This window comes from Diceros bicornis, chromosome 3 (genome assembly GCF_020826845.1).
Source record: "Diceros bicornis minor isolate mBicDic1 chromosome 3, mDicBic1.mat.cur, whole genome shotgun sequence".
Lineage (NCBI taxonomy): Eukaryota > Metazoa > Chordata > Mammalia > Perissodactyla > Rhinocerotidae > Diceros > Diceros bicornis.
The window spans coordinates 14,553,658-14,579,564 of record NC_080742.1 but is presented as its reverse complement, the minus strand read 5'-3'; the positions used below and the strand labels follow the sequence as shown (position 1 = coordinate 14,579,564).

The window sequence follows — 25,907 nt, the reverse complement described above, 5'->3', positions numbered from 1 at the left end:
AGGAGGAAAAATAGCAATCCTAACACCAGTCTTATTTCCTAATACCTTATAGTGAGTCTGAGAATTTCTTCCCAAGCATAAAACAAAACAGACAAAACTAGTTTAAAAAGAATTTGTAAAAGTCTTTGAGACTCCACATAAGAAAAGAACATTCAAAGTAAAGGAAATTTTAAGCCATAATTTTAACCATTAAAAATGAGGCAGTAGAACTCCACAGCCTCACTGCCTATATTTTACATGGTTAATGTTAGGATTTCATCATCAGTGTAAATTCATCAGAAGAAAATCATGCACATACAAACCATCCACTTAGCTTCAGTATTTTGTAAATATATACTTTAATTCCAAGAATATATATTTATCTCCATTAAAAAAAGAGGAAAAATAAATATTAGAAAGTTGAGTAATTAATGTATAGTATAAACTATAAAACTAAATCCAGACAGTAAATCAAAGTTCAGGCACTTCACTCTGACCACTATACCTCCTTCTTTTTCACCCCACTTTTTGTCCTAGGTAAAAACAATAGCCAACCACATCACATGCTTACAACCATTTAAAATGATAGAAAAAGGTCCTACCTCCTCATATGCGTCTATATCAATATACACATCAGTGTCAGGAAGCTGTCCAAGGACTTTGTAGCTCGGACTGAGGATAGAAAGTGTGTTAAAATACCATCGTGTGGAGGTGCAATACATGATTGAAACATGACGTTCTGCACCTTTACATGTCATGTATGGATTTGCTAGTGAATTCGGGAATACTTGATCCTTATATGGTGTCTTTTCAAGGGCTCTACATAATATCACATTCCCAGTGTCATTCCAAGCCTAAGACACCCCACATACCTCACCCCACACACCCCATACACCCACCTCCCAAACACATACACAGAACACACACACACACATACACCTCACACCACACAGACTTCCCGTCCCCTCCTCGCCGCACCCCACACACAATCTGATCAGGACAAAAGACTCGGGCATCTAAAGATGGGGGCCAAAATGAAGTGTGCGGAGTTCGTCATGCCAGGGACACGCGTAACTCAAGTTCTCAGGACACTCAGTAGATAGAAGTGTCTTCCTGCTCTAATCCCAAAGTAGGAGAGGAGATTTTAATTTTGTTTGTAGTAACTCTAACTCATGGTGGGGGGATCACCAACTGAAGGTGTGGGGAGAAAACAAAACTCTCAAATTAGCATAGAAGTTTTCTTAAGTTTGGTTTGAATAAATTTTAAACATTATTTTTTGAGATCGCTAATTCCTAACTCTTTTTATAAGACAATCCGGCTCAAATTAGATACTGTAATGATAACCGATACTACTCCTTGAGCACCTGACATTAATTTATTATATCGTATGAACGACCCTACTGGGCTTATTTCTGCCAACGTGTGGATGAGAAATTGAGGCCCAGTGGGTGTAGGTGAGTTGTTCAAGGTCAGAGAGCTTGGCAGAGTGAGAATATGGCTCAGGATCTCTGATGTGACATTCCATGGTTTTGCTACTGTGCCCTGGTGCTTCTTAGCATGTATGTGCAAGTGCTTTGTGAGCTGGAATATATAACACAAATGTTAACTGTCTTCTGGGTGGATTCCCTCAACCAGCATTCAGAGAACACACACTAAGCGCCTGGTCCTGGGCTCCGGGAACATCGCCCCCACAATGAGTACGCTCACGGTCTAGTGACGTCTGCGACAAATACAACATCAATGACAGATACTATAGGTAAAAGGCAAGGTTCTCAGTTGAGTTCTCAATTATGAGAAAACCTTCTATAAGAGACTCAAAATATTGTCTACATGTTGCAATCTAGTGCGGGGAGGGAGGAGTGAGGGACGGACACACGCATCACACAAGCACACAAATAACTGGAAGACATGTGAGGTGCTGGATGAGGACCGAGCACTGTTGTGGGTGCACAGGGGAAGCTGAGGTCTCTCTGTCTGGGTGAGCTGGGCCTCAAGGTATGAGGATTTCAATAGGCATAGGAGGAATGGGCCTTCCTCACCACCTGGAGTGCCCTGGAACCCCATTACTTCAGGTCTAAATACTACAGTCCCAGTGAAGGCCAACTCCTTATTTCTTCCCTAATGACCGTAGGAGCAAGAAAGCCTCTTTCTATGAAGTCCCATGGGGTTTATTTGGGCATCTGTTATGCTTATTATCACATTGTACCTTGCTTACACCCACTGAAGCACTTATAACTATGTATACCAATTTCTTGAAGACGGACTATAAAAGGCTGATAAAGAGTCAGCTTCTGGATTCACAAAAACTCATATTTGAATCATTTCCCACCACTTACTGTGTGATGTTGGGTAAGTTACTCAATCACTCTAGGCCTCAGTTTCCACATCTGTAAAATGGGGATTCTAATACTCACTGGGCTGTAAGGATGAAATGACACAAAGCATGGCTCTTTGCACAGAGCCGGGCACATAACTAATTATAATAATTTAGTGCCACCATTACTTCACTATCACGATTAGCCTCATCATCATTATTATGTGTCTGGCATCCTTAGGAGTTTTTTTTGAAGGGAAGGACCATGTCTTGTTTATTGCAATATCCCTAGAGTGTAGCATCTCCCCGGGAACATAGTAGTCCCTCAAAAAAAATTTATTCGATGAAGATTATAATTATTTTAATATGTTTTATAACATGACCAAATGGTGAGCTCTTTAGGGGCAGAAGCTGAATCTCTGTCCCATATACAGCACCCACAGTGCCCGCATGGAGGAGGCGTTCAGGAACTGTGTGCTGAGTGAACGGCTGTCCTTTAACCATGTGCGCTTTAAGGGAATCTGGGCGTTCGGAAAACAAGCCAAAGTCATCTCTGGACAGTGTGCCCTAATTACAGAAAAAGAAGCCACATGAAAACAAACACCTGCGTGCTGGTCTCCCAAACTCTAACCTACAAAGACCCAGCAAAATCACCAATTAGGGACAGAACATAAAAAATGAACTTTAGTTTATTTGAGGGAGAAAGAGAAGTAAAGCACTTTTTAAAAAAACTTGCTCAACTTTAAAATTTATGATAAGAAACCATAAAATCCTATTATGTAAAGAAAACAAAAAACAAAGACAAAGAACAAACAAAAAACAAAGAAAACAAAAAAGTAAAAAAATCTCAAATTCTACACTGTGGCTTGCTAAAGGATATAGATATTTGTAAACCATGATGTTCACCAAAGCTCTGAGATAAAGAACTCTTGCATGGACTAATAATGTTCTTTATAAAAATGGGGGGAAACTTCTTTTACATAAATATGGGCAACAGTGTTAGATTTTGTTATTAAAAGTAGATTAATTCTTATCTTGAGTTTAGATCCCACATGTTGTTACTATTTCCCTCAATTCATTTTTGATGAGAAAAATGCTTACTTCCTACTCTGGAGAGCAGGGAGCATCCCATCATTCTGAAGATAAAGGTCAACATTCCCATCCAGTAACCTTTCAATTTTTGACCACAGTCAAAACTTTAAGAACCATCATGTGATTTGCAACTACAGGCAAAACCAGACTAACCTCATTTTCACTCCCGTGTTAAATTTGTTGGGTGCACAGTATGTGTCCGGCACTGTGCTAGGCTCTTCATATGCATTATTCTCATTTGAACCTTTTGAACTCTTGGGGGTAGCAAGCATTAGTGCCATTATATAGATGCAGGGACCGAGGCTCTGAGAGGTTATGTAAAGTCACACAGCCAGGATGTGAACCCGGGGTTGTCTGCCTTTAAAGTCAGGATATTTCTATAGAAACATAATGTTTCCTTTTTTTTCTTTATGGTGATTTCTTTATTTATCATGAAAACAGTATTTTTTTAAAGGTTATTTTATATCTTCCCCAGTGGGCTCAGCTTCCTCCTAGGGAGAAGAGATGACAGGCAATAATGGTTCAGGGTGGAGGAAGGGACAACTGAAGACCCGCATATGATAATGTGGCGTCAGAGTCTGCTCCATGTCATCAAAACCCATGTCAGCACCCAGCGCCAAAGCAAACTGCAAGAACACTCAGTTCATTCAGAAGAGAGTAAATAAGCCAGTATACCACTGGGCCCAGAACAGCAGGAACAATGATGGAGATTAGGCTCTTTTAACAGACACAGTCATGGAAGTATAAACTGTGACAGAGTAGAGCATCTGGCAAGATTATGGTGAGTTTTTTATTTGGCATTTTGTTTATTTAGTCAACAGGCCCCATGAATCTTCAGCTCCCTCTCAAGCTGATCAGAAATAAGCAAACGGCTCTACTTTTACCAGGTCAGGCTTTGGTCTACATTTAAAGTCGCCATGGTGATCTCAGGCAGGACACTCACACCCATTCCAGTCTGTGCACTCACCTCTGTGTTCTGTAAATCACAGTCAGCAGCGCAATGATCACAGCAGTAATCAAACCATAGTCCAATCCCAGGAACAAAGAGGAGACAAAAGTGGTAAGCCAGATGGTCTAAACGAAAGACAGAAAGCTTTATGTAGAATCATTATTAAAAATTTCCTGAGTTACAAACACACACACACACACACACACACACGGCACCCAACCTTGCCTAAGTGGATACTGCACATAGCAACTGACTGTACTAACTTATCTTTCTTTTTTATCAGCACTTTTATCAGCACTAATCCATTTGTTGCTACGACATATGCACCTAACAGTCACCTTTGTTACTTACCAGCTCTATCTTACTGGTTCTCCAGAAAAAGGGGAGATCTGAGAATTGCATAAACATTCCTTTCAGGTTGACGATCACAATGGCCGACAGCACAGCCTGAAACACAGTACATCCACGCATGCCTCTTCTCCTGTGTCCAAAGACCCCTCTGCCGGCTCCTCACTGTCCTCTGCTGCCCTTCCCATGTCCTCTCCCCACTCGCTTCCTACGCGGCAATGATGGTATGTTTGGAGCCATGAACACCTGGATTTTCAGGATTTGGTTAGCTAAAATGGGCCTTGGAAAACCAGGCTTACATCCTAGCAGCAAACCTGCATGGTGGTCGAGAGGTTCAGAACTAAACACGGTACTCAAGGAATTATGTCACCCTATTTTCTCCACTCTATATTGTTCCTGATCTCTACTATATTAATACATCAGCAAACAAATGTCTTATGAGTGTAGGCATCTCAGATTTTTAACGCAAGTAAAAGGTCATAGAACATCAAAGCGAGAAGGGACCTTGGAGATCAGCCAGTCCAAAGCCCAGATAAGGAAGCTGAGAACACAGATGTTGAGATGGCTTTCCCAAGGTCCCAGCTGCTGGCAGATTGTGGAGCAGGATCTTGGTCCCAGCCTTGGCCCTTTCTCATACCACCCTGCTAGGGTTACAGTAAGAACCCATAAGATAGCCACAAAAAAATAAACAAATAAAATAGCAAAATCTCTACACATGGAAAAACCTCACACCAAGTCCAAGCTACACACCTGGGGTAATGATTCAAAAAGGAATCCGGTGGCTAAAATGACCAGCAGAATCATTAACGAGGCCAGACAACCTGCGAGCTGAATGAGAGAAGACACAGGGAAGGGCTTTTAGGAGACCTGAGTGAGAAGCAGGGCATAGGTTGGTTTGAGTCTTTTGATAATCCCTCTGGGAAGATCAAGGAAATATGAATTCAGATAAGTCATCCAAACCATTATATAAACCTATAGCTCCTTTCCACTGCCTCTCTAAAATTTTGGTTCCTCTTATACCTTTTAAATAGAAGCTGAAATGCTTAAATACTCTGACTGAAATGCCCTTGCCAGGGGTGGGGGAAAGGAGATGTCTGGTGCTGACCTGAGACCCACAAGGGCCAGAAGAGTTCAGACAAGACTTTGCTGTCCAAAGTGTCAGCCACTAGCCATATGTGGCTATTTAAATTAAAAAAATTAAAATTAAATAAAATAAAAAATTCAGGTCTTGGTTGCACTAGCCACATTTCAAGTGCTTAAGAGTCAGATGTGGCTAGTGGCTGCCAAACTGGATGGTGCAAATATTGAACATTTCCATCATTGCAGAAAGTTCTATTGCACACTGCTGGCATCCTGCCCATACTCAGTCTCAGGCTTTCATGACAACGTGCTATCTCTGAACCTTGAGGTTTACTGATAGCAAGGAATGCTGTATAATTTTTCGGTTTAACTGGAGAATACACCTCTTTCTTTTTTTTCCCTCGTTTTTCTTCCCAAAGCCCCAGTAGATAGTCGTATGTCATAGTTGCACATCCTTCTAGTTGCTGTATGTGGGACGCCGCCTCAGCATGGCTGGACAAGCGGTGTGTCGGTGCGCGCCTGGCTCAGAACCCGGGCCGCCAGTAGCGGAGCGTGCGCACTTAACCGCTAAGCCACGGGGCCAGGGCCCTACACCTCTTTCCTATAGATTCAGTTCCCTGTGATTCACGTCAACCAATCACACCTTTCTCTGATTCACTACACAGCTCACCAGACCATGGATCTTCAGGCAGGGCAGTTTTGTTTGGGTTCTGAACAGAATCAAGGGATTAAAGTTGATCATCCAAATCATCATTCCTTAGAGGCCAGTTGTATACACACCTGTGTCTTCCCTCCAGTTCCCTCCTGAACAAGGCTTCGAGACAAGGAGCATGAAATTGAAAAAGTCTGGAAGAGTGAGCCAATGGAATTGCACAGACCCAGGGCAATGAGCTCCTTTCGCGTGTGGAAACAAAGCACAAAAGAGACCGGTCACTCTTCAGGAAGAAAGGCTTGATGGCCCACTGAGTATACATTTTCAGCAGTACAGGCTGTCTCTTCACTCTCTTTTCAGATACAAGAATTTGTTTAGCACGAGTTCAAAATAGAGATTATTGCATAATTTAAGGTGGGAAAAAACCACTTTGAAATATTACTGTCGGAGATAAATGCCGTGCTCACCACCCAGCCCTCTCTTTCCCAAACACACTCTACACAAATAATGCTTTTTTTAAAAAACAGAAAACTGCAGCAAAAGGGACAAAATATTTTTGCTGTATAAGAGAAAGTCATTGGCGTACACAGGACTATTGGTATCTTGTAAATGCCTGGGCTCTTGCTCATCAAGTACAGGCCAGAGTCCTCCTGGGGCCAGTGAGTGAGTCCTGCTCTCAGGGCTACTTCTGGTCTTCCTAGTTAGATCACTGTGTCTCGTGTGAATGTGGAGCATCTAGTCTCCTCTTAGAAATATAGTGTGCTAAAACAGACGTTGTCATGCCAAAATTATAGCTCATGGTTTGGATTAAATACCTTATCTGTACCTATGTCATAAAAGAAGGCAGCAAAGAATATATTGTGGAGTTTGAGTAATGAATCACATACTCAAAGTTTAATGAACAACGAAAGGCTTCCTGTGGAGTAAATGGTTCTGTAAAGACATTTTATTCTCAGGCTGTGAGCTTTTAAAAACAGGGATAATATCTACAGCTGTATGGCTAACTGTAAGCCTCAGATTGGAGATTCCACCTTTCTTTTTTCTTTTTTTTGGTGAGGAAGACTGGCCCTGAGCTAACATCTGTGCCAATCTTCCTCTGTTTTGTATGTGGGTTGCCACCACAGCATGGCTTGCCGAGTGGTGTAGGTCTGCACCCAGGATTTGAACCCACGAACCTGGGCCACCAAAGTGGAGTGTGCCAAACTTAACCACTACACCACCAGGCCAGCCCCCAAGATTCCACCTTTCTAGCTGGACCTCTGCCCACAAAGTGAGGTAGGACTCTGTACCTCAGTGTTCTGATGACCCAATGCCATAAATCATGAAAAAAATTGTAGTGCTGAATAAATACATGCTTGAAATACATCCACCATCAAACTAGAAGTTTTTCTACCAAGACAGAGAAACCCAGTTCATTTGCCTTCCATAGCAGAGCATGATGATTGTACCACTATGAAACACCTGCAGGAAATTAATGATTTTTACCTGATTGCCATCAACCTGGTAGCCATGTTTATTTGCCAAGGTCTTGGCCATTGAGATGGTCACTGAAAATCCAACGATGGCTATGGCAATGGCATCCACGTACACTAGGTGGAAGAGGCTGGTGTCTGGATTGGCTGGAGGTAGCAGCCTGAAAGGTGAAGCTGACTTTAAACTGGGTGTTGTGACCACTGGGGGAAAAACATGCAACTAGAAGGGAGCATTTTAGAGGGGCGTTATTGCAAATGAGGTGATCAACGCTTGGATACTTGTTTGCTCTGGTTTGGCAGAAAAGAGGGCCCTCTTTGACACACAGAGGTTCTTTCCAGGCCCCACCCCCAGAGTGCTGGCTTTCTACCTGAATGGGTTATCAGCAGAGATCAGATGCTGTTTCATTTAGAAAAGGAGTAACCTCATACCTCATGGCAGGTGTAAGTAAGACACAGAACAGGAAGAAGAGTGGGTCAGCGAAGTGCTCAGATGTGACAAGACATTCAAACCAAAGACTTAGGTGGGAAGGGTGTTGGACCAGGGCTATTTTAGAGGAGAATTATTGTCCATGCCAACAGTAGGAACTCCCTGCTCTCCCTTGCTATTTCATGTAAGGACTCTGCTTCTTCCCAGGATCCCTTTAGGTGAGTTTCTAACATGGGAAAGGCACAGCAGCAGATTAGATTCCTTAGGTCTCACCTGGAAATCCTGGGAAACTGGAGGGGCCAAAAGTGTGACTCCTGGAGTCCCACAATCGGGAACCTAATTTTTGGGTCCATTTTTGTAGTTTGGAACATTTGTCCCAAAGGAACGGAATACGGATTCCCTAGAATGGTATGGGATAAGGGCAATAGAGGTTCTCAAAGGCACTTGCTCCAATTCAAGGTACTGAGCTAAATAATGATAATAACTAAATAAATAATAATAACAATAATAATAATTGATGCACAATATTATTATTATTATTACAATAACAATCACTTGTTTATTAGGTGCTTCCTCTGTGCCAGGCTCTGTGCTTATTTATCTCCCATATCCCTGTGAGCTAGGCACCACGATAATCCCCATTTTACAGTAAAGATGAGGAAAATGAGGCACGGTGAGGTTAAGCAACTTGGCCAAGGTCAAATGGCTCATGAACTAAGTACAACAAAAATCATGAAGAACCCATCTCCTATACCTATTTCTCTTATTATGTCATAACACAGTGACAAAGGGGATGTCCTAAGTCCTGGAGTCAAGGAAAGGGAGGGGGAGGAAGGAAAGGAACCTAAAATATATTAAGCGTAGATTATGTACTACATGCTTGACATATGTCATCTCACTTGTCCTCACAACAATCCTATTAGATAGGAGCCATTATTATCCCAATTTATAGGTGAAAAAACGGATGCTTACAGATGTTAAGTATTTTGCCCAAGATGGAGCAGGGAGTCAAACCCAGAGGGTCTGACTGTAAAACGTATTGTTTTCCCCTTGCACTTTGCTGCATAAGCATTAACAATGAGGGAAGGCCCAGCAGGTTTGGGTCTGAGGAATAAGAATATGAGAAAAGGATGTATCTTGGATTGAGTTAAGGAAAGTAACCCAAGAAACAGGATATATTGTCATAACTGGGATCTTTAATAGTCAACTGTCTGTCTGGACACTGTATTGTGTATGTATTTATGTGTATGTGTAGATAAGCGTGGTAGTTTGCTTTCAAATATGGCCACCAGCAATTTCTCCCATACTTGTGTGTGCTGCTCGTCTCATCTAGAGGTGGAATCTCTTTCCCCTCTTGCTGCATCTAGGCTGGCCTGTGAGTTGGTTTGACCAACAGAATGTGGTGGAAGAGATGTTGTACAAGTGCCTTAGGTAGCCTGGCAGCTTCTGCTTTTCTGTTGTTGCCCTGAGCCACCACATAAAGAGTCTGGCTACCCGGCTGGAGACACCACATGGAGAGATGAGGCCAGCCAGCCCTCAGTCATTCTAGCCCTCCAGGTGAGGTGTCAGACATGTGAGTGAAGCCCTCTTGGATCCTCCAGCACCAGTCACACCTTCAGTCATCTGAGGCTGCATGAGAGACCCCAAGTGAGACCAGCAGGAGAACTACCCAGCTAAGCACAACCTAGACTGAAGAACTGTGAGCAAATAAATAGATGTTGTTTTCAGCTGCTGTTTGCAGTTTATTATTCAGCAATAAGACTCACAGATAACTGAATCGGTATGATTGTATGTAGATAGGTAGTTAGGTAGGTATTATCCGTCTTCTGCTTGGTTTCGGGCAAAGTTCCAGAAAGATAAGGTTTCTGGGTAGCCAAGTCCCAGAAAGGTAAAATGTTCTTATTTTTTTAAAAAACGTTTAGCTCTCACATACAGAGGGAAAGCAATATATTTGGGTACAATGTAATAGGGAAAGGAAGGTATCAGGTAGAAATTATGGTGGCATGTGAATTTTTAAAAGGAGAAATCTAAGTGTAAGCATTTCACATTTAATCCAATTACTTGTGATTAGTTACTGAATAGAGTTATCCAGTCAAAGTCTAATGTTTATCACATGACTAATTATGGTAGAGACCCAGGGGTGAGGTAATGGAAAAAGCACAACTGGGGATCGGAGGACGGAGTTCTGGGTTCAGGCTGGGACTCCCCAGTGGATCACTAAACCTCATCCATGTCTCTCAAGTGTCGCCTTCTCTGGGCCTAAAACAGCAACCCCAGCCCCTTGGATCCCTTACCTGGCTTCCTTTTTCTTCATAGCACTTGCGATTTATTTACTGGTTTATTGTCTGTCTTCCCCTACAGACCATAAGCTCCATGAGGGCAAAGACTTTTTTGCTTCTGTGTTTGCTTTTATTTTTAACTGTTGTGTCCTAGCACATAATAGGCACTCAAAAAACACAGGCTGAATAAAAGAGAATAAATGAACTTTCTTCTCTGTAAAATGGGGATAACGTATATGTCAATAGCATTCCTGTGAGCATCAACTGAGATGGGAGATGGTGGGTATAAAAGTATCTTATAAATTATAAGTCCAAATAGAAAAGCAGGTGTTATTACTGTGTTATACCTTTACACTAAATCATAAGTAACATGTTCATGATAGCAATTTATTGTTTTGAAGTAGAGTGCAAGCTTCATCGTCAACACTTGCTCTGTGGAGTGAACTGTGGCTTAAAGAGCAACTCCTGCTCCCTGTGCTTCCCAGGAGATCCTTCGATGGCACCAGAGGCAAGGCCTGATGGAACAGACCAGGTTCTGCCAATGTCCAACATCTGGGCGGATGTCTGACTCCATTCGTTTGGAAAGAGAGAAGAGGGTGGTGAGAGAAAGAGACAGAGAGAGACAGTCCAAGAGACAGAAAGACAGAGAGATACAGAGACAGCAGAGAGTGTCAGAGAGGAAGACAGTGAGACCAGGAGAGACTCGTAGTCACTCTTGCTCCAACAAATATAAACAGAATAGTAAAATTTTTAAAATGTAGAGTTAAACCAAAGAAAACAGATGAAGCATAGAAGTAATATATGATTTGAAACTAGAAAACTCGTTGAAATAATGAGCCACAGAACTTTCAATTAACAGGTCTTGAATGCTTACTGTGTATGCCAGGTGCTACACCAGCTGCTCTACGTGCATTATCTCCTGCAGCTCTCACAACTGCCCTTGAGACAGGTATTAATTACCACGCTTACCTGGCAGGGGAGGAAACTGAGGCTTTGAGAAGATAGTGACTTTCAAGGTCCCACAGCTAGTAAGTGGCAGGCTAGGTTTAGGTCTCTTTGCTTTTAATTCCTATGCTACCCAAGGAGAGATTTTCAAAACCAGTAAGTGCTAAACAATAGAAACAAGACAAAACAAAAAACGATATGCCACTGTTGGTGAGATTGTAAAATGGTGAAACCACTATGGAAAACAGTATGAAGGTTCCTCAAAAATTTAAAAATAGAACTATCATATGATCCAGCAATCCCACTTCTGGGTACATACTCAAAGAACAGAAAGCAGGATCTTGGAGAGAGATTCGCACACCACAGCAGCACTATTCACAGTAGCTAAGAGGTAGGGGCAACCCACATGTCCACTGATGGATGAATGGATAAACAAAATGTGGTATAGTCATACAGTGAAATTTTATTCAGCTTTAAAAAAGAAGGAAATCCGGTCACATGCTACAACATGGATCAACCTTGAGGATATTATGCTAAATGAAATATGCCAGTTACAGAAAGACAAACCCTGTATGATTCCAGTTATACGAGGTACCTAGAATAGTCAAAGTCATAGAGACAAAAAGCAGAATGGTGGTTGCCAGGGGCTGGGGGGAAGGGAGAATGGAGAGCTATTGTTTAACGGGTATAGAGTTTCAGATTTGCAAGATGAAAAAGTTCTGGAGATCTGTTTCACAATATTGTGACTATACTTAACACTACTAAACTGTACACTTAAAAATGATTAAAATAGTAAATTTTGTATGTGTTTTTTATTACAATAAACCCCCCCAAACACACATGCTAAAAAAACAAAAGCAAAAATAAAACCACCAAACCCTAAGCTATTTGAAATGTAGGAAAAAAAAGAGATTTTTCATTGCAAGAATACTAAAGCAGGATTTCGAAACAATAATAGATCCATTGATTATTCAAGTCACACTGTTACTTAAAATAAAACTATGTTCCTACCCCAGAGGCAGTGTCCCAACGACATCCACGTTGTATGATTCTTGCAAGTTAAACCCAGCCGAAATGCCAGTTCCCATTACCACCTAAAACAGACACAAAACCAAATGTACCTTTAGAGATGAAAATTAAAACACCCAAAAATAAGCTTTAAACAATTTGTTAGCCAAGGCAAATCTATTCTCACTTTTAACTTTCAGTTTTAACACGAAGAATTATAGTTAGCTTCCAGTAATTCTAACTTCTCCTAATGACTCTTCCCCATAAAATTAAAATGGACTCTAGTTTCCTTGTGGCCTGGAATTCTTCTCTCTTTATTTTGTTCTGTTCCATGCTGGCATGTTTGGCTAGCTGACTGCAAACAGAAAGAGGCCATAAAACCTTTTGGGAGTTGCCTCTGCCTTTGGGGCAGGTGAAATGAGTCTGGCAAAGATGGCATGAATAAAGGACACTGAAATGTGTATTGTGAGGGGGCACAATGACAGTGTATCATGATAAAATGTATGTTTGGATCTACAATCCTCCTGCTGACCCTGTTTCCAGGACAGCAGCACCAAGTATGGTCAGAGGCTCCCACCAGCACCCCGGAGTTGTCTTCTCCCACTTCACCTACAGAGTCAGGGTCAGAGGGAAACTGCCCGTCACAACGATGTGACATTGTACAGAAGGCTTCCCAGACTGTCAGAGCATAGATTTAGTTGGTGTGTAAAGTACAACCCTTGGTGAGCTACAGGAAGAGAAAAATAATAGGAGAGACAGCAATTTTCTTCATCCTGAAGAACTATTGCTGTGGAACTTTCTGAGTGGGTTGTCCCAGAGAGAAGGAATTAGGGCTGGCCAGGAAGGGAGCCAGTCCCTCACAGTGGTGGCTGCTGCAGGGAACCAATAATAAGGGACGCCTATTATCAGACACAACAGCCTGAGAGGCCAAGGGCATGGGCGCTTCTGGCCCCTTTGATGAAATGTCCTTTTTTTGTTGGTTGCAATTATGTTTGTCACCCTTAATTGCATTTGTTGTGCATCTCAAACTGGGGGAGTGCCCAGAACGTGCAAGTCCACAGGATAAATATGGCTCAAGTTCCTGGAGCATCAACTTTATACAATGGTAAATAGTTCAAATAATTGCTTTCCTATCAACACCAACAGATGTATTATGAAATAGAAGGCAAAAATCAAAAATAGTTTTATGATAAAAAAGAAATTTTATGTATAAAGGGAGTCACGAAGACCCTGTCCCAAATTTTCCAGTACGGCTTCTCTCCCTTGCTCTGAGGAGTGCTTAGATAAGAAGTTAAAAAAAACACTGGTTCACTGTAACTACAATGCTAGAATTCTGGAGAACCACTGCCCTAGGAAACACGAAGGAAACTTTCAAGGGAATTTGGAAAATGGAGAGAACCAGGAACCCAAGCCAGGAAAGGCGATCTTCATCATTTACTTCATAACTAGGGCTTGCCTGTCTCCCTTGCCATACAAAGGAGCTGAGAACTCTTGCTGGGCTGCGAGAGGAAAGAGGAACTCTGTGCCCAGCCCCAGTGAGAGAACAGGTTTTGAAATGGTGAGAGATAGTCCTGTTGGGTGTAGACAAGACCAAAGCATGGAAAAGGATCAAAGGGACTTGCTTCTTGTGAGCTATAATACCAGCCAGTTTTTTTGTGGCTGAAACTTTTTGCTAAATTTGGATCAGACATCTATACTTTTTATTTCTTACCCTTGTGGCTCCCAAACTATGCACCAAGGTGCCCCAGGGTGCCCAGGGGAACTCACCAGGACACTGTGGGTTTTAACTTTCAAGGGAAACAGTGACGTCTGTCAGGCACGGTGCAAACTTCTAGTTTGAGGTAGTTTACAGTTTCACCATCAGTTCCTACTACATGCTTTTTGATCACACAGTATATCTTTGCAAAGCTGGGCGTTCAGCGGTTGCTGTGATAAAAGGCAGGTGCCATGCAAAAGTCAAAGTGAACAGGAAATGAGGGTATCAGTGTCCACCTGATTCCAAGCTTTGAGGGGTTGTGAAGTGCCCACTAGCCACACACATCCATTAATAAATAACTGTGGGTATTTAAGACCAGAACAAAATGTATTTTATTTCAATTTACATGCATTATTTTTACAAACAGTTCCTAAGTTGTTAGATATAGATGTGTGTTAAGCTGTTTGGACCTAACTACTTAATAAATGGAACCGTTAGGTATTTCCTTTGGCCTAGGAACGCCAGGAACCAAGAAAGTTGGAAACCTTCATCTTTTGCTCTTTTCAAAATGAAAACACTTGAATTTTTTTCAGGTTATTAAAGTGACATATTCATTATAAAACAATTAGAAAATAAAAATTTTGAGAAGGAAAAATATTCCATAATCTCAACACTCAGAGATAATTCATATTAAAGTTTTTATGGGGCTGGCCCCGTGGCTTAGCGGTTAAGTTCGCACGCTCCGCTACTGGCGGCCCGGGTTCGGATCCCGGGCGCGCACCGACGCACCGCTTCTCTGGCCGTGCTGAGGCCGCGTCCCACATACAGCAACTAGAAGGATGTGCAACTATGACATACAACTATCTACTGGGGCTTTGGGGAGAAAAAGGAGGAGGATTGGCAATAGATGTTGGCTCAGAGCCGGTCTTCCTCAGCAAAAAGAGGAGGATTAGCATGGATGTTAGCTCAGGGGTGATCTTCCTCATAAAAAAAAAAAAAAGTTTTTATGGATAGTCTTCACTTATATTTTAAAAATCATCCATGTCTCTGCTTTAATGCTTTTTCTTTTTTGTCAGTGTATTTGTAAAAGTTCCCCTTGACAAATTCTAACCTTCTCTTGGCAGAACTGAAAGAAAAAAGGTCTAACTCCCTATTCCTCCCGTCTGCTTCTAAATCCCTCACAGAAATAGCTAGGTGTATATGGCCGAAAGTTGACTTACCGCAAAGAACTCTAAAGGAATGGGTGCTGGCAATTTCTCTTTAAATCTCTCATTAAACTCCTTGCCACCCAACAGCAAACCAAAAACCATCAGCCCGACGCCTAGGGAACACACGTTGAGGTTTTTAACATTCTGCAACACAGCAACTGTACTCTGTAACACAGTGAACACTGGATGATTACATCAAGAAATAGCCCCCGAGCAGACAGAGACATTCTAGTGCACGAACTCACACCAGCCATCCATGACTGGACGTTTGTAGATAAAAGTTCTCAGGTTGAAATCTCTCTCTTTTTAGCTTTCACAAATTAGGAGTCATTTTTACCCAGTCATACAACTTTGTAATTGTAATTCTTACCCAACAATCTTATACTATAGTGTTCTTTGATACGCTCAAGTCTCAATGTAGTATTATAAAATTCAGAAAAGTAACCCTTAAGCTGAGTCCTGAGCATTAGAGAAGGATTTGGGGTTGATATCAGGTAGATATCAAAGGTAGACAAATAGAAAAGCTTTCAGGAGCTGAAAAACGGAGAAATCATTGTCAGCAGATGAAAGAGGAATCAGGTGGGCTTTGAAGGCAAGAGAGTGCCGAAGTTTGGAAAGAAGCCCAGGAGAGTTAGAGAAGAAAGTCACTTAGTTCTATTCTAGGGTTGCAGTCTCAGCACCCCAAACACAGTCAGGACCCACCTGGACCCTGGAAAAGTAGGTGACCGCTGAGCCCAGGCTACACACCTTTCCTGTCAATGCCTAGAGCATACTCAGGTGCTTGTCTGTTCTAGTTCCTTTGTGACAAGGCATTTACAGAAATCTCAGAGTAAGAAGCATGTTACTAACTATTATGGGAAAGGAAGAATTTAGTTATTTAGGGAACGGTCCTACAGTTTGATTCCATTCTAATCAATCAAGGACTCGATTTAAATGTCACTTCCTCAAAGTGACTTTCCTAGACCCGTAATCTAAATGTCTCCCTATTCAATCTTCATAGCTGCCCGTACCTTTTCGTCATAGCACTTAACACAATTTGTAATTAATTACATATTTATGCAATTAATGGCTTACTATCTGTCTTCTGATTGGACTGTAAGCTCCAAGAGGGCAAGGCCCTGTCTGCTGGCTCACCAGCACAGGATCTGGCACATAAGCACCTACAAAGGCTGTAGTTCTTTCTGTCCAAGAACAGCGTCAGCAGCATCTCAGAAGTTTTGATATGTACTACTTCAACTGTCATTTGGTTTTAATTCATAATTTCCTCTTTATCCATGGATTATTTAGAAGTATGTTTTTTGGTTGCCAAATGTATGGGGTTTTAAACCTATATTTAGTTACTGGTTGCTAATTACATTGCACTGTGTGAAAAAATATTGAAACTTTTAGAATTTGTGATCAGTTTCACATGACCAGCTTCAACATGATCAGTTATGACCATTGTTCCCTATGTGCTTGCAAATAATTTCTATTTTCTCCAAGTTAGGTGCAAAGGACTGTATTATTTTATTAAACTAGTTAATTGTGAAATCTTTTAGACTTATTTTTTGGCCTGCTTGAGTAAACAGTTTTTGAGAGAGTTATGTTCTCCTATATGCCTTTGAATTATTTGTTAGTTCCCAAAGAGAACATAATTTGGTCTTAAGAAAGAGCTGGCTCTTCAGCTAAATAGGGTGAAGGTGTGGTCACCAAATAAAGACCTAACAAAAAAATTCCTTGTGAGGTAGGCAGTATCACATATTAATAAAATGGGACTTGAAGGTTGAATTCCTCTTGTAATGATCTTCTCAGACAATCCTTAGGATAACTGAATCTTTTCTTTTTTACTGAAATTCTTGGAAAAAAGAAAAATGAGCTTTGAAGGTAAAAGATGTACAAAAGAGAAGGGGGCAAAATAAAGAGGGAAAAGCAAGTACCAGGAAGTGAGGAAGCGGCTTACTTACATACACCACGGAAAAGATCCCACTGTACCGCTTTGTCTTAACGCCAAACAGGTATTTTAACATGGAGGTGAAGACGTGCACAGCTGCGGCGGTGGTAAACCCACGGACCAGGGGCTCTGTGAGGTATATGGCCACAAATCCAAACCTACAGACACCTAGGCAAAACTATTTTTTTAAATGACAAAGAAACAAATAAATGACACGATAAATCAGGAAGTTAAAACTAACAGAAAACATACAAAAGTTCTTTCTGGAGCACTTTCTAACACTACAAACTTGCCCTGCAGCAGTTAAGCAGCTACAAATCAATCACTGGTTACAAAGAAAACAGTGGAAGGCTTGGAGTGGCTTGGGTCCCCACAGAGCACGGGCCACAATCGTACTTTCCCTGTCCCGTGGAACTGGGGGCATGTCACTTCCTGTTCCTTCCAAGCAGACAAGAGACGCCCTCTTCCCATTACTAACCCACCCTGCTTCAAGCTCATGTTGCTTTTGGGATCGCTAAATTTCCCAGCTGAAGCTTGTTAGTTCCTAATAAATATCAATTTAAGTAAGACATGCAGTAGGACTGGGGTTCCTGAGTGCTATGAACCCTGGGCTCTGGGGTTTTGCTGGCTGACCCTGCCCACCACGTAGACCAGCCAAGAGTGCTCAATTGATGTTTATTAAGTGAACAAATGAGAGCCCATTTCCCCATCTGTGAGTCTCACCTGAATGATTCCCGAAAGTAAGGTCACAGACATGGCGACTTTCACTCTCAAGGCATCTCTTGCTTCCGTACCATTGGTTGCGTTTACTCCTCCCGGAATGACTATATCATCTGGAACTAATCGAACAGCCACACCGCCAATCATCAGGCTAATAACAGCAAATGGACCTGAAATAATAAAGCATTCATCAAGGGAACCATTTTCAGTGTATCTGTTGTGCTTGTTGCCAGGACTCCAGGAGACACAGGTGAGGTCAATAAATCATCATTGACATAAAACTGCACTACTTCCTTAAGCATTCTGCTCCTGGTTCACGTGTAAGCTGTGTGTGTGCAGACCCCATTCTCCAGAAATGACCATGATGATATCTTCCATCCCATATACTCTTCTAGAACATTGACATTTCCCCATTAAGAGGTAGTCTAATTCCTCTTTCCTTGAATCTGGGTGGACTTGTGACATGCTAGTAAACAAAAGAATGCAGCAGAGTGACACTGTGTGACTTCTGAGGCTAGGTAACAAAAGGCGATGTGGCTTCTACCTGAGAGCTGTAATACTTGCTTGTGCTGGAGCCCTGAGCCTGAGCAAGCTCCATTTAGGACCACATGGAGAGAGGGTGGGAGGGAAGAAGAGGTGGGTGGAGAGAGAGAGGTTCAGGCTTCCAGAAGCTGCTCCAGCTCAGCTCCTATCTGACTCTCAACTGCTTGAGAGACTCTGAGCCAGAACTGCCAAGATGTGCCCTTCCCAAATCCTGACACAGGAGTTGTAAGCAACAATGAAATGATTGTTGTTTTAAGCTGCTAAATTTGGGGGGTGTTACTCAGCAACGGACATCTGAAACATGATGTGTGTGTTTGCAGGTGGCATCCTCATGCATCACCAACACTATTATGAAATCCATATAAATCTGATCCTAGATACAGAAAGGGAAACCATGTATAATTCAGAGTCTAAAATAGAATGAAAATGCAATACATGCATAGTAATTAGGAACTTGTAGTACCACTAATAAAATAAATAAAAAGAAAAACCAGATGACAAATAAATTGTATTATGAACTGAAGCACTTATTTCACAGATTTCAACAATTTTTTTTTTATGAGGAAGATTAGCCCCGAGCTAACATCTGTTGCCAATCTTCCTCTTTTTGCTAAGGAAGATTGGCCCTGGGCTAACATCCGTGCCCATCATCCTCTACTTTATAGTCGGGATGCCCACCACAGCATGGCTTGATGAGCGGTGCATAGGTCTGTGCCCAGGATCTGAACCTGTGAACCCCAAGCCGCCGAAGCAGAGTGCGAAACTTAACCACCACACAACTGGGCCGGCCCCAATTGCTCTTTTTACATAAGAAAATCGTCTTTTTTCATTATCTCAAGATTATAAGAAAGGTAATTAGTTCTAGAAATCTTGGGGGGGGGAGTGTATTTTTTTAAAGCACCTATTGGGTTTGCAGTAACAAAAGTTATTATCAAACAGATATTCTAATAACAACCGTGCTATTTCTCTGGCACATTGCAAAACTTGGAAATCCAAAAGGAAAGGTACTAAAATATCAATATAAACTTTTACCGATGGATATGTGTCTGGAGGTTCCAAGAAAACAATACATGATAACAGGGTAAAACGAAGAGTACAGGCCAAACACGGGAGGCACGGCCGCCAACATTGCGAAGGCCAAACCTGTGGGATTAACAACCAAACAGAAATGGGGAGTCGTTAGAAAACACAGGATTCTATGTATTTTTCTCTCAACTCGTCATCTCTGATGAACAAGTGAAAACAATTTGAATTTAAGCAGATGTGTCTTAACCTGCCCGCCCTTCCATTTCAATCCTACATGTAACCCTACATCTGTGCTTAGAGGGTCCAGGCTGAGACAGTTTTCCCTGTCATCTCCTCTGTGCCGAGGGTGGATTTTTTTCTGCTTTATTCTATCACAAACTAGATAAGGGCAAAACGTCTTGCCTGGCGCAGTTGTAATCTGCTGTTGATGCTCAAACGCAGGCTGTTTCTCCAGTGAGGTCTTTTTGTGGGTTCTTTGGAGATCCCTTTTCAATAAGAACTCCCACTCTACCATTCCCTGGCCAATGTAATGCCCCCTCCCCTTGACCCTTGGATTTCCTCCTTGGTCCCTTATCAGAAAACACAGCTCTTCGGGCGGGCCCCGTGGCTTAGCGGTTAAGTGCGCATGCTCCACTGCTGGCGGCCCGGGTTCAGATTCCGGGTGCGCACCGACACACCACTTCTCTGGCCATGCTGAGGCCGCGTCCCACATACAGCAACTAGAAGGATGTGCAACTATGACACACAGCTATCTACTGGGGCTTTGGGGGAAAAAAACTAAATAAATAAAATTATCAAAAAAAAAAAAAAGAAAACACAGCTCTTCATGTTCTTTCTGCTGGCATATGCTCATCCTTCTTGGGCAGGCACCTTTCATATGAGCCAAGCCTGGTTATCTTCCGGGGCATTCAGTTGTCCAATGGGAAGGCTTGGCATCTTTACCCCAAGAAACTTTAAAAGCACAGGCCATGCCCACTGGAGGGCTCTCTCTTCATTCTGCTGTCATGGGCAGTTCAGACCCTGCGACTTTTTTCTTTTTTAACGTGTAGATTTTTAATTTTTTTGCAAGATTTAGGCAGCAGTCCCCACAAACTCCAGGGGACCCATGTCCAGTGCTCCAAGTGATTCTCTTGAGACATTCCTTACTTGACTTTAGGAGGAGGGGAAATGCATAGGGCTTTCACCTTTCTCTAGAAAATTCTCATTCCAAATCTAGTATCAATATCCTCATCCCGTCACATATCCTGTTGAAGTGAAGCACTAAGGAGACAGTTTGGGTGTCATTCACTCACAGTTTTGCACAGATGGCCTGGCATCTCTCTTCAGAATGTGGAGGCAATAAACATCCTTTGTTCTCAGCTTTGAGGCCTCAGCCAAATATCGTGGACAACTAGAAAATTCACTTAATGCACTGTCATGTTGTGAGGAAAAAAATTTAGCCAAAGAAGAGTTGGGAAAGCATCCCTGTTTCATATGCAATAACATGGTCACTTTAATGTTGTCTTTTCTTAAGAAAAAAACAAGTTTTATTTCTAGCAAAGAAGCACATGTCCACAGGTCAAAAAGCCAAGCAGTGTAAAAGGCTCTAAGGAAGAGCCAGCACTGTCCCGCCTCACCTCCAGGCTGTATCGCCCAGAGGCACTCACTCCAGCTCTTTTAACTGTTTTTCTACCATTTACCTCCATTTTTCTGAATCAATGGTTTTCAACTGAGAGGATTTTGCCACCCAGGGGACATTTGGCAATGTCTGGAGACATCTTGATTATCATGACTAGGGGTGGCTACTGGCATCTGGTGGGTAGAAACCAGGGATGCTGCTAAATGCCCTACAGTGCACAGGACAGCCTCCACAACAAACAACGCACATGGTGTGGGGTTGAGAATGCTTGTTCCAAATAATACACATGCATTGTTATTTCTTAGTTTATTAGTTTTAGATATAAACTATGGACTCTCTATTACGTCTGTTTTTTCAGCTTCCCCTCAGTTATATCATAGTTGTGTGATTTTTTTTTTCCTTTCTAGAAAGTTTTGAGATCTTCTATCTATCTCTGGTATTTTGATATTTTACTATGGTGTGACTGTTTAAGTTATTTTTCATTTATCCTGCTGGGTACTCGGTGGTTGCTCTCAGTCTGAAAACTCATGTATTTCAATTCTGGAAATATTCTTTGATAATCTCTTCCTGTTTGAACCAGAAATCTAGAGTTATTCTCAACCATCCCTCTTCCTCACCATCCCCATATCCAACTCATAGCCCAGAAACCTTAAAGTAATTTGTGACATGCCCTGCTTCCTCATTCTCCCCCACATCAATCCAACAGCCAGTCTTGCCGATTTTACCTACAAAACAGAGCATGCATCTTTCCAATTCTTTCCATTTTTACAGCCACCACCCCAGTTCAGGATGGAAGCAGACTAATGAGTTAAATAGAAATTTGTGGAATGGCATTTTAGTGAGACCCAATGAGGCGAAATCCTGAGGATTTCTCTGAAGTGTTAGTTCACTGTGGCCTCACCTCAGTCACTTTCTGCTGCGCTGTCAGTTCAACTCGACGGAACGTCAGTTTTGCTTGTTTCCCACTTCAGACACTGAGCCTCTGTCTGCTCCTCCTCCTGGCCTTGCCTCTGCCTTTGAATCTGTCCCTTTCTCTATCCTTGGGGTGTTGGTGCAAAAATGGCTGTGGAAAACTGTCCTAAACCTGGTTTAAGGCTTTTGTTTAATAGCTTCAGTAGATTTGGTAAATCAGTCACCCGGAAACTAAAAACTCAGCTAATTAATCATTACGGGAAGTGATTTTTTTTTTGACAAATTGGTCATTTGGTAATTAATTTTTGGGAAACTGGAGAAGGGAGTAGATTTTTGGCTAGCTGACCTAGGTTCAAGCCGTCATCACCTTTTGCCTACACTGAGTCACTGTCACCTCTAATTGGTCTCCCCACATTCATTCTGGTGCCCCTCCCACCAACCAAATCCATTCCCACACAGCAGTCTCAGTGACTTCTTACAAAGAAAATCCAAGTCAAAGCATGCTGATAGCTCTCATCGCACTTGGAATGAAATCCCAAAGTGGCTAACAAGGCTCTGCAGAACCATCCCCGCCTACCTCGCCGGCCACTGGCCCCTCACTCCCTACACTCCCAGCACACTGCCTTTCTGTTAATTCTTCAAACACCCAATTCTTTTCCTGCTACGTGCTCTCAGACTTGCTATTCCTTCTGCCTGAAATGCATTTCCTCTCATTCTTTACCTGCCTCCCACTCATCCTTCAGGTCTCAGCTCAAATCTCACTTCCTTAAATAGGTTTGTGTGACTTAGCTACTTAAATTATATCCCTCAATTATTATCTCATAGTACCCCATATTTTCCTTCACAGTGCTTAACATCATTTATAATTAAAAATTTCTATGTGCTCTTACTTGCTTCATGTCTCTCTCTCTGATTAGATAGTTCCGTGAGGACAGAGAGGGCCAAGCAGATGTTTGATAAACGTGTGTGAACAGATGAATAGTTAATGAGTATTTTCTTAAATTCTCATATCACATATAAAATCACACAAATGCAGAGGAATTCAGTATATCACGGTCCCTTGTAATTAGAATATGTTCATGGAGTGACTATTAACCTAGCAAGAAGTAAGGCAATGCTCAGCCAGCTCCTAAATGTACTGATCTGCAAAATGGTATCTCCAAATTCTACAACTAATATCTCTGGAGACTTTTAAGGGTTAAAAGTTTCTGAAGAATTCCCTTAGACAGGTAAATGTTACTAGAATTATATGATAAAAAACCATGAATTTGGAATCATGAAAAAGGTCAAGTAATTGTTTGAGGGGGTGGTAGCAAAGGAAACAAAAACAGAAAGAAGTATATTCTACTGACCTTGAGGAAGCTGAAGCACCCCCGTGCTTACGCCTGAGACCAGGTCACCCAACACATACTCCTTGAATTTGTATGCTGGCAGCCACTTAGTTATGGGGAAGAACATATAAATGATATTTCGTATTTTCTTAGGAGTACATCTGGAAGGACAAAGAAAGACAGAGATAAAATGAGGAACATTCCTGTAGAATTCACACCAAGGCATTTTCCCTTCCTTATATCCTGGAGCAATAAGGAAATATTCACAATTGGTGCTGAGGATGAGCTTTCCACTCTGCAGAGGACAGAGACAAGAAGAACTCCTTCTTGCAATTTTTTTTTTAATGGGAACATCTCAATTGGCTCCATAATAACGCTTTACCACTGATCATGAAAAATAAGAAAAATTTAGCTTCAAAATAGTTGAGATACTCCATAAGCTATTATTTTAATAGTTGAAATCCTTAACGTACTATCTGTGTTGACGTAAAAGTGAAGTAGGGGAATTATTTACTGATCGAGTTACTTTTTGAATGTGGAATCATTGACCTGCATCTGCCCATTCAGTTTTCCTCTTCCTTATAAAACGAAGTAAATTTATACAGGTAGTATGAGCTTTATAATATGTGTTTAATACTTTAGGGTCTTTGATTAGGCAAATTCAAAACACCATTTGTGACTGGAGTGTAGTAGCTGAGTCTCCGTCTGGTTGTCTTAGTTAGGTGGAACACCAGGCTGACAAAACCAAGGCCTTGCATTTAATCCCTACGTGGTTCAACTAACTTTGATATAGACTATGTTCTGAGCCTCAGCCAGTCCTTTTGCCAGACTACGCCAATAATCAAAGACATCTCTGAGTAAGAGCATGGACAGATGAATTCCATCAGCACTCTGGCAACCTCAAGTCCTCATGGTGATGAGGAAACAATTTATTCCATTCAGAAGATAATGCTTTAGTGCAGCATGCATGGTACTTCATATAGTGTCTTTAGTGGTTAAGAGTATCTGGTAATTGGATGAAGGAAGATATTGGAAGAAAAATGCGAGGCAACTGTGGCAAGAGCAATGAATTTGAGTGAAACAAACTAGATTTGATACCATTCTCCTTGTTTAGAAAATTAAGATATTAATAACATCTACATTTATACAGTGCTTGCCATATGCCTTGCACCTTGCATATATTAAGAGGTTTTAACCCCCAGTAACTCTACAATGTAAGTACTATTATTATTCCCATTTTACAGAGCAGGAAATTCAAGTGCACAGCTGACAGGTGGTTAGGACTAGGACTAAAACTCAGACAGTCTGACTCCAGTGTATTAATTTTTAACTTCTCCTGATGATCATACCTAGAGCACAGGGTCACTGTGAAGCGTAAATGAACACAGAGCACAGAGGGTGGCGTCTCAAGGGTTCAGGAGGCAGCAATCAGATGGTTTGTTTCCAAGTTTGGGAGCTATCAAGAGGCACACATGTCAGGCACACAGGTATTAACATTTCCAGGCCTGCGACATGGCTGTGTAAGTGTCTCCAAAATGAAGATTTGTAGGACACTGAAGTCCTGGACAGCTTAGGTTGGGGACTCAGATTCAGGGTGTTGCAAATGTGGTGGGTCAAGGGTGGAAAAACAGACAGGGTGGTTGGAACATTCCTGAGAGAGAAAGGGAAGAGGCAGATATTTTGAAGGTGGGTGGAAAATTGGAAAGTGGGTTATTTATATAAACCTTTATGCAGACATAAGGCGTAGTAGGAATTTAATAAATATGGTGAAATACATAACGAACACGTGTTCAATCCAATATCACTGACTGAACCTTAAGGACAGCTCTGCAAATCATGAGTGCTCACCATTCGTTTTGTCTCCATTTCACCAGACTTTCTTTATACATTTGACCTTGCTTTTCTCAAAACTGAATGACAGAACAAACAAAATAGGTTAAGACACAACATACGTGAATGCTTGTTTTAGCTTATCCCCGATGGAATCCGAAACCTTGTCCTTCTTGTGCAGTCTTTCCTGGAGGACCGGATGACTAAAGATAGGCCTGTCCACATAGTACCTCTGGGTTGCTGCAAGGATTTCATTTTCTTCAGCATGATCCATAGTACTCTGAAATTATTCATCAACAGCAGGAGACGAGCATTTCCTGACTGTCACTGGGGGAGAAAATAAAGACTATTTCAGATGCCAAAATCCTACTGATGACTGTTCCTAAGCATCTCTTCCTTGTGGTATTCTAAGTTCTTCTTAGGACTTCTTCATCTTTGGACATCCCAGAGCACCTAACATAGCGCTCTGTACATGGCAGGCACTAATAACGAAATAAAAATCAAGAAAAAACATTTGTGACTTACTTCCTTCTAGGGCAATGTGTAT

At 41.8% G+C, this 25,907-nt stretch overlaps 1 protein-coding gene across 2 annotated transcripts in view; it reads right to left on the bottom strand.

Moving 5' to 3' along the window:
• SLC26A5 (solute carrier family 26 member 5) overlaps window positions 1-25,678 on the bottom strand; it is a 32,592-nt gene extending 6,914 nt beyond the window's left edge. For both annotated transcript variants that reach the window (XM_058523844.1, XM_058523855.1), the window contains exons 1-13: window positions 25,483-25,678; window positions 23,552-23,691; window positions 19,676-19,786; window positions 18,104-18,270; window positions 17,394-17,558; window positions 15,463-15,615; window positions 12,550-12,632; window positions 7,901-8,048; window positions 6,544-6,657; window positions 5,434-5,511; window positions 4,687-4,782; window positions 4,354-4,460; window positions 582-651 (exon numbers count right to left, since the gene is read on the bottom strand). In XM_058523844.1, coding sequence (XP_058379827.1) covers window positions 582-651; window positions 4,354-4,460; window positions 4,687-4,782; window positions 5,434-5,511; window positions 6,544-6,657; window positions 7,901-8,048; window positions 12,550-12,632; window positions 15,463-15,615; window positions 17,394-17,558; window positions 18,104-18,270; window positions 19,676-19,786; window positions 23,552-23,691; window positions 25,483-25,634 — 1,584 coding nt within the window. In that variant the 5' untranslated portion in view covers window positions 25,635-25,678. The remainder of the gene's footprint in view (window positions 1-581; window positions 652-4,353; window positions 4,461-4,686; window positions 4,783-5,433; window positions 5,512-6,543; window positions 6,658-7,900; window positions 8,049-12,549; window positions 12,633-15,462; window positions 15,616-17,393; window positions 17,559-18,103; window positions 18,271-19,675; window positions 19,787-23,551; window positions 23,692-25,482) is intronic.
• Window positions 25,679-25,907: the final 229 nt, after the last annotated feature.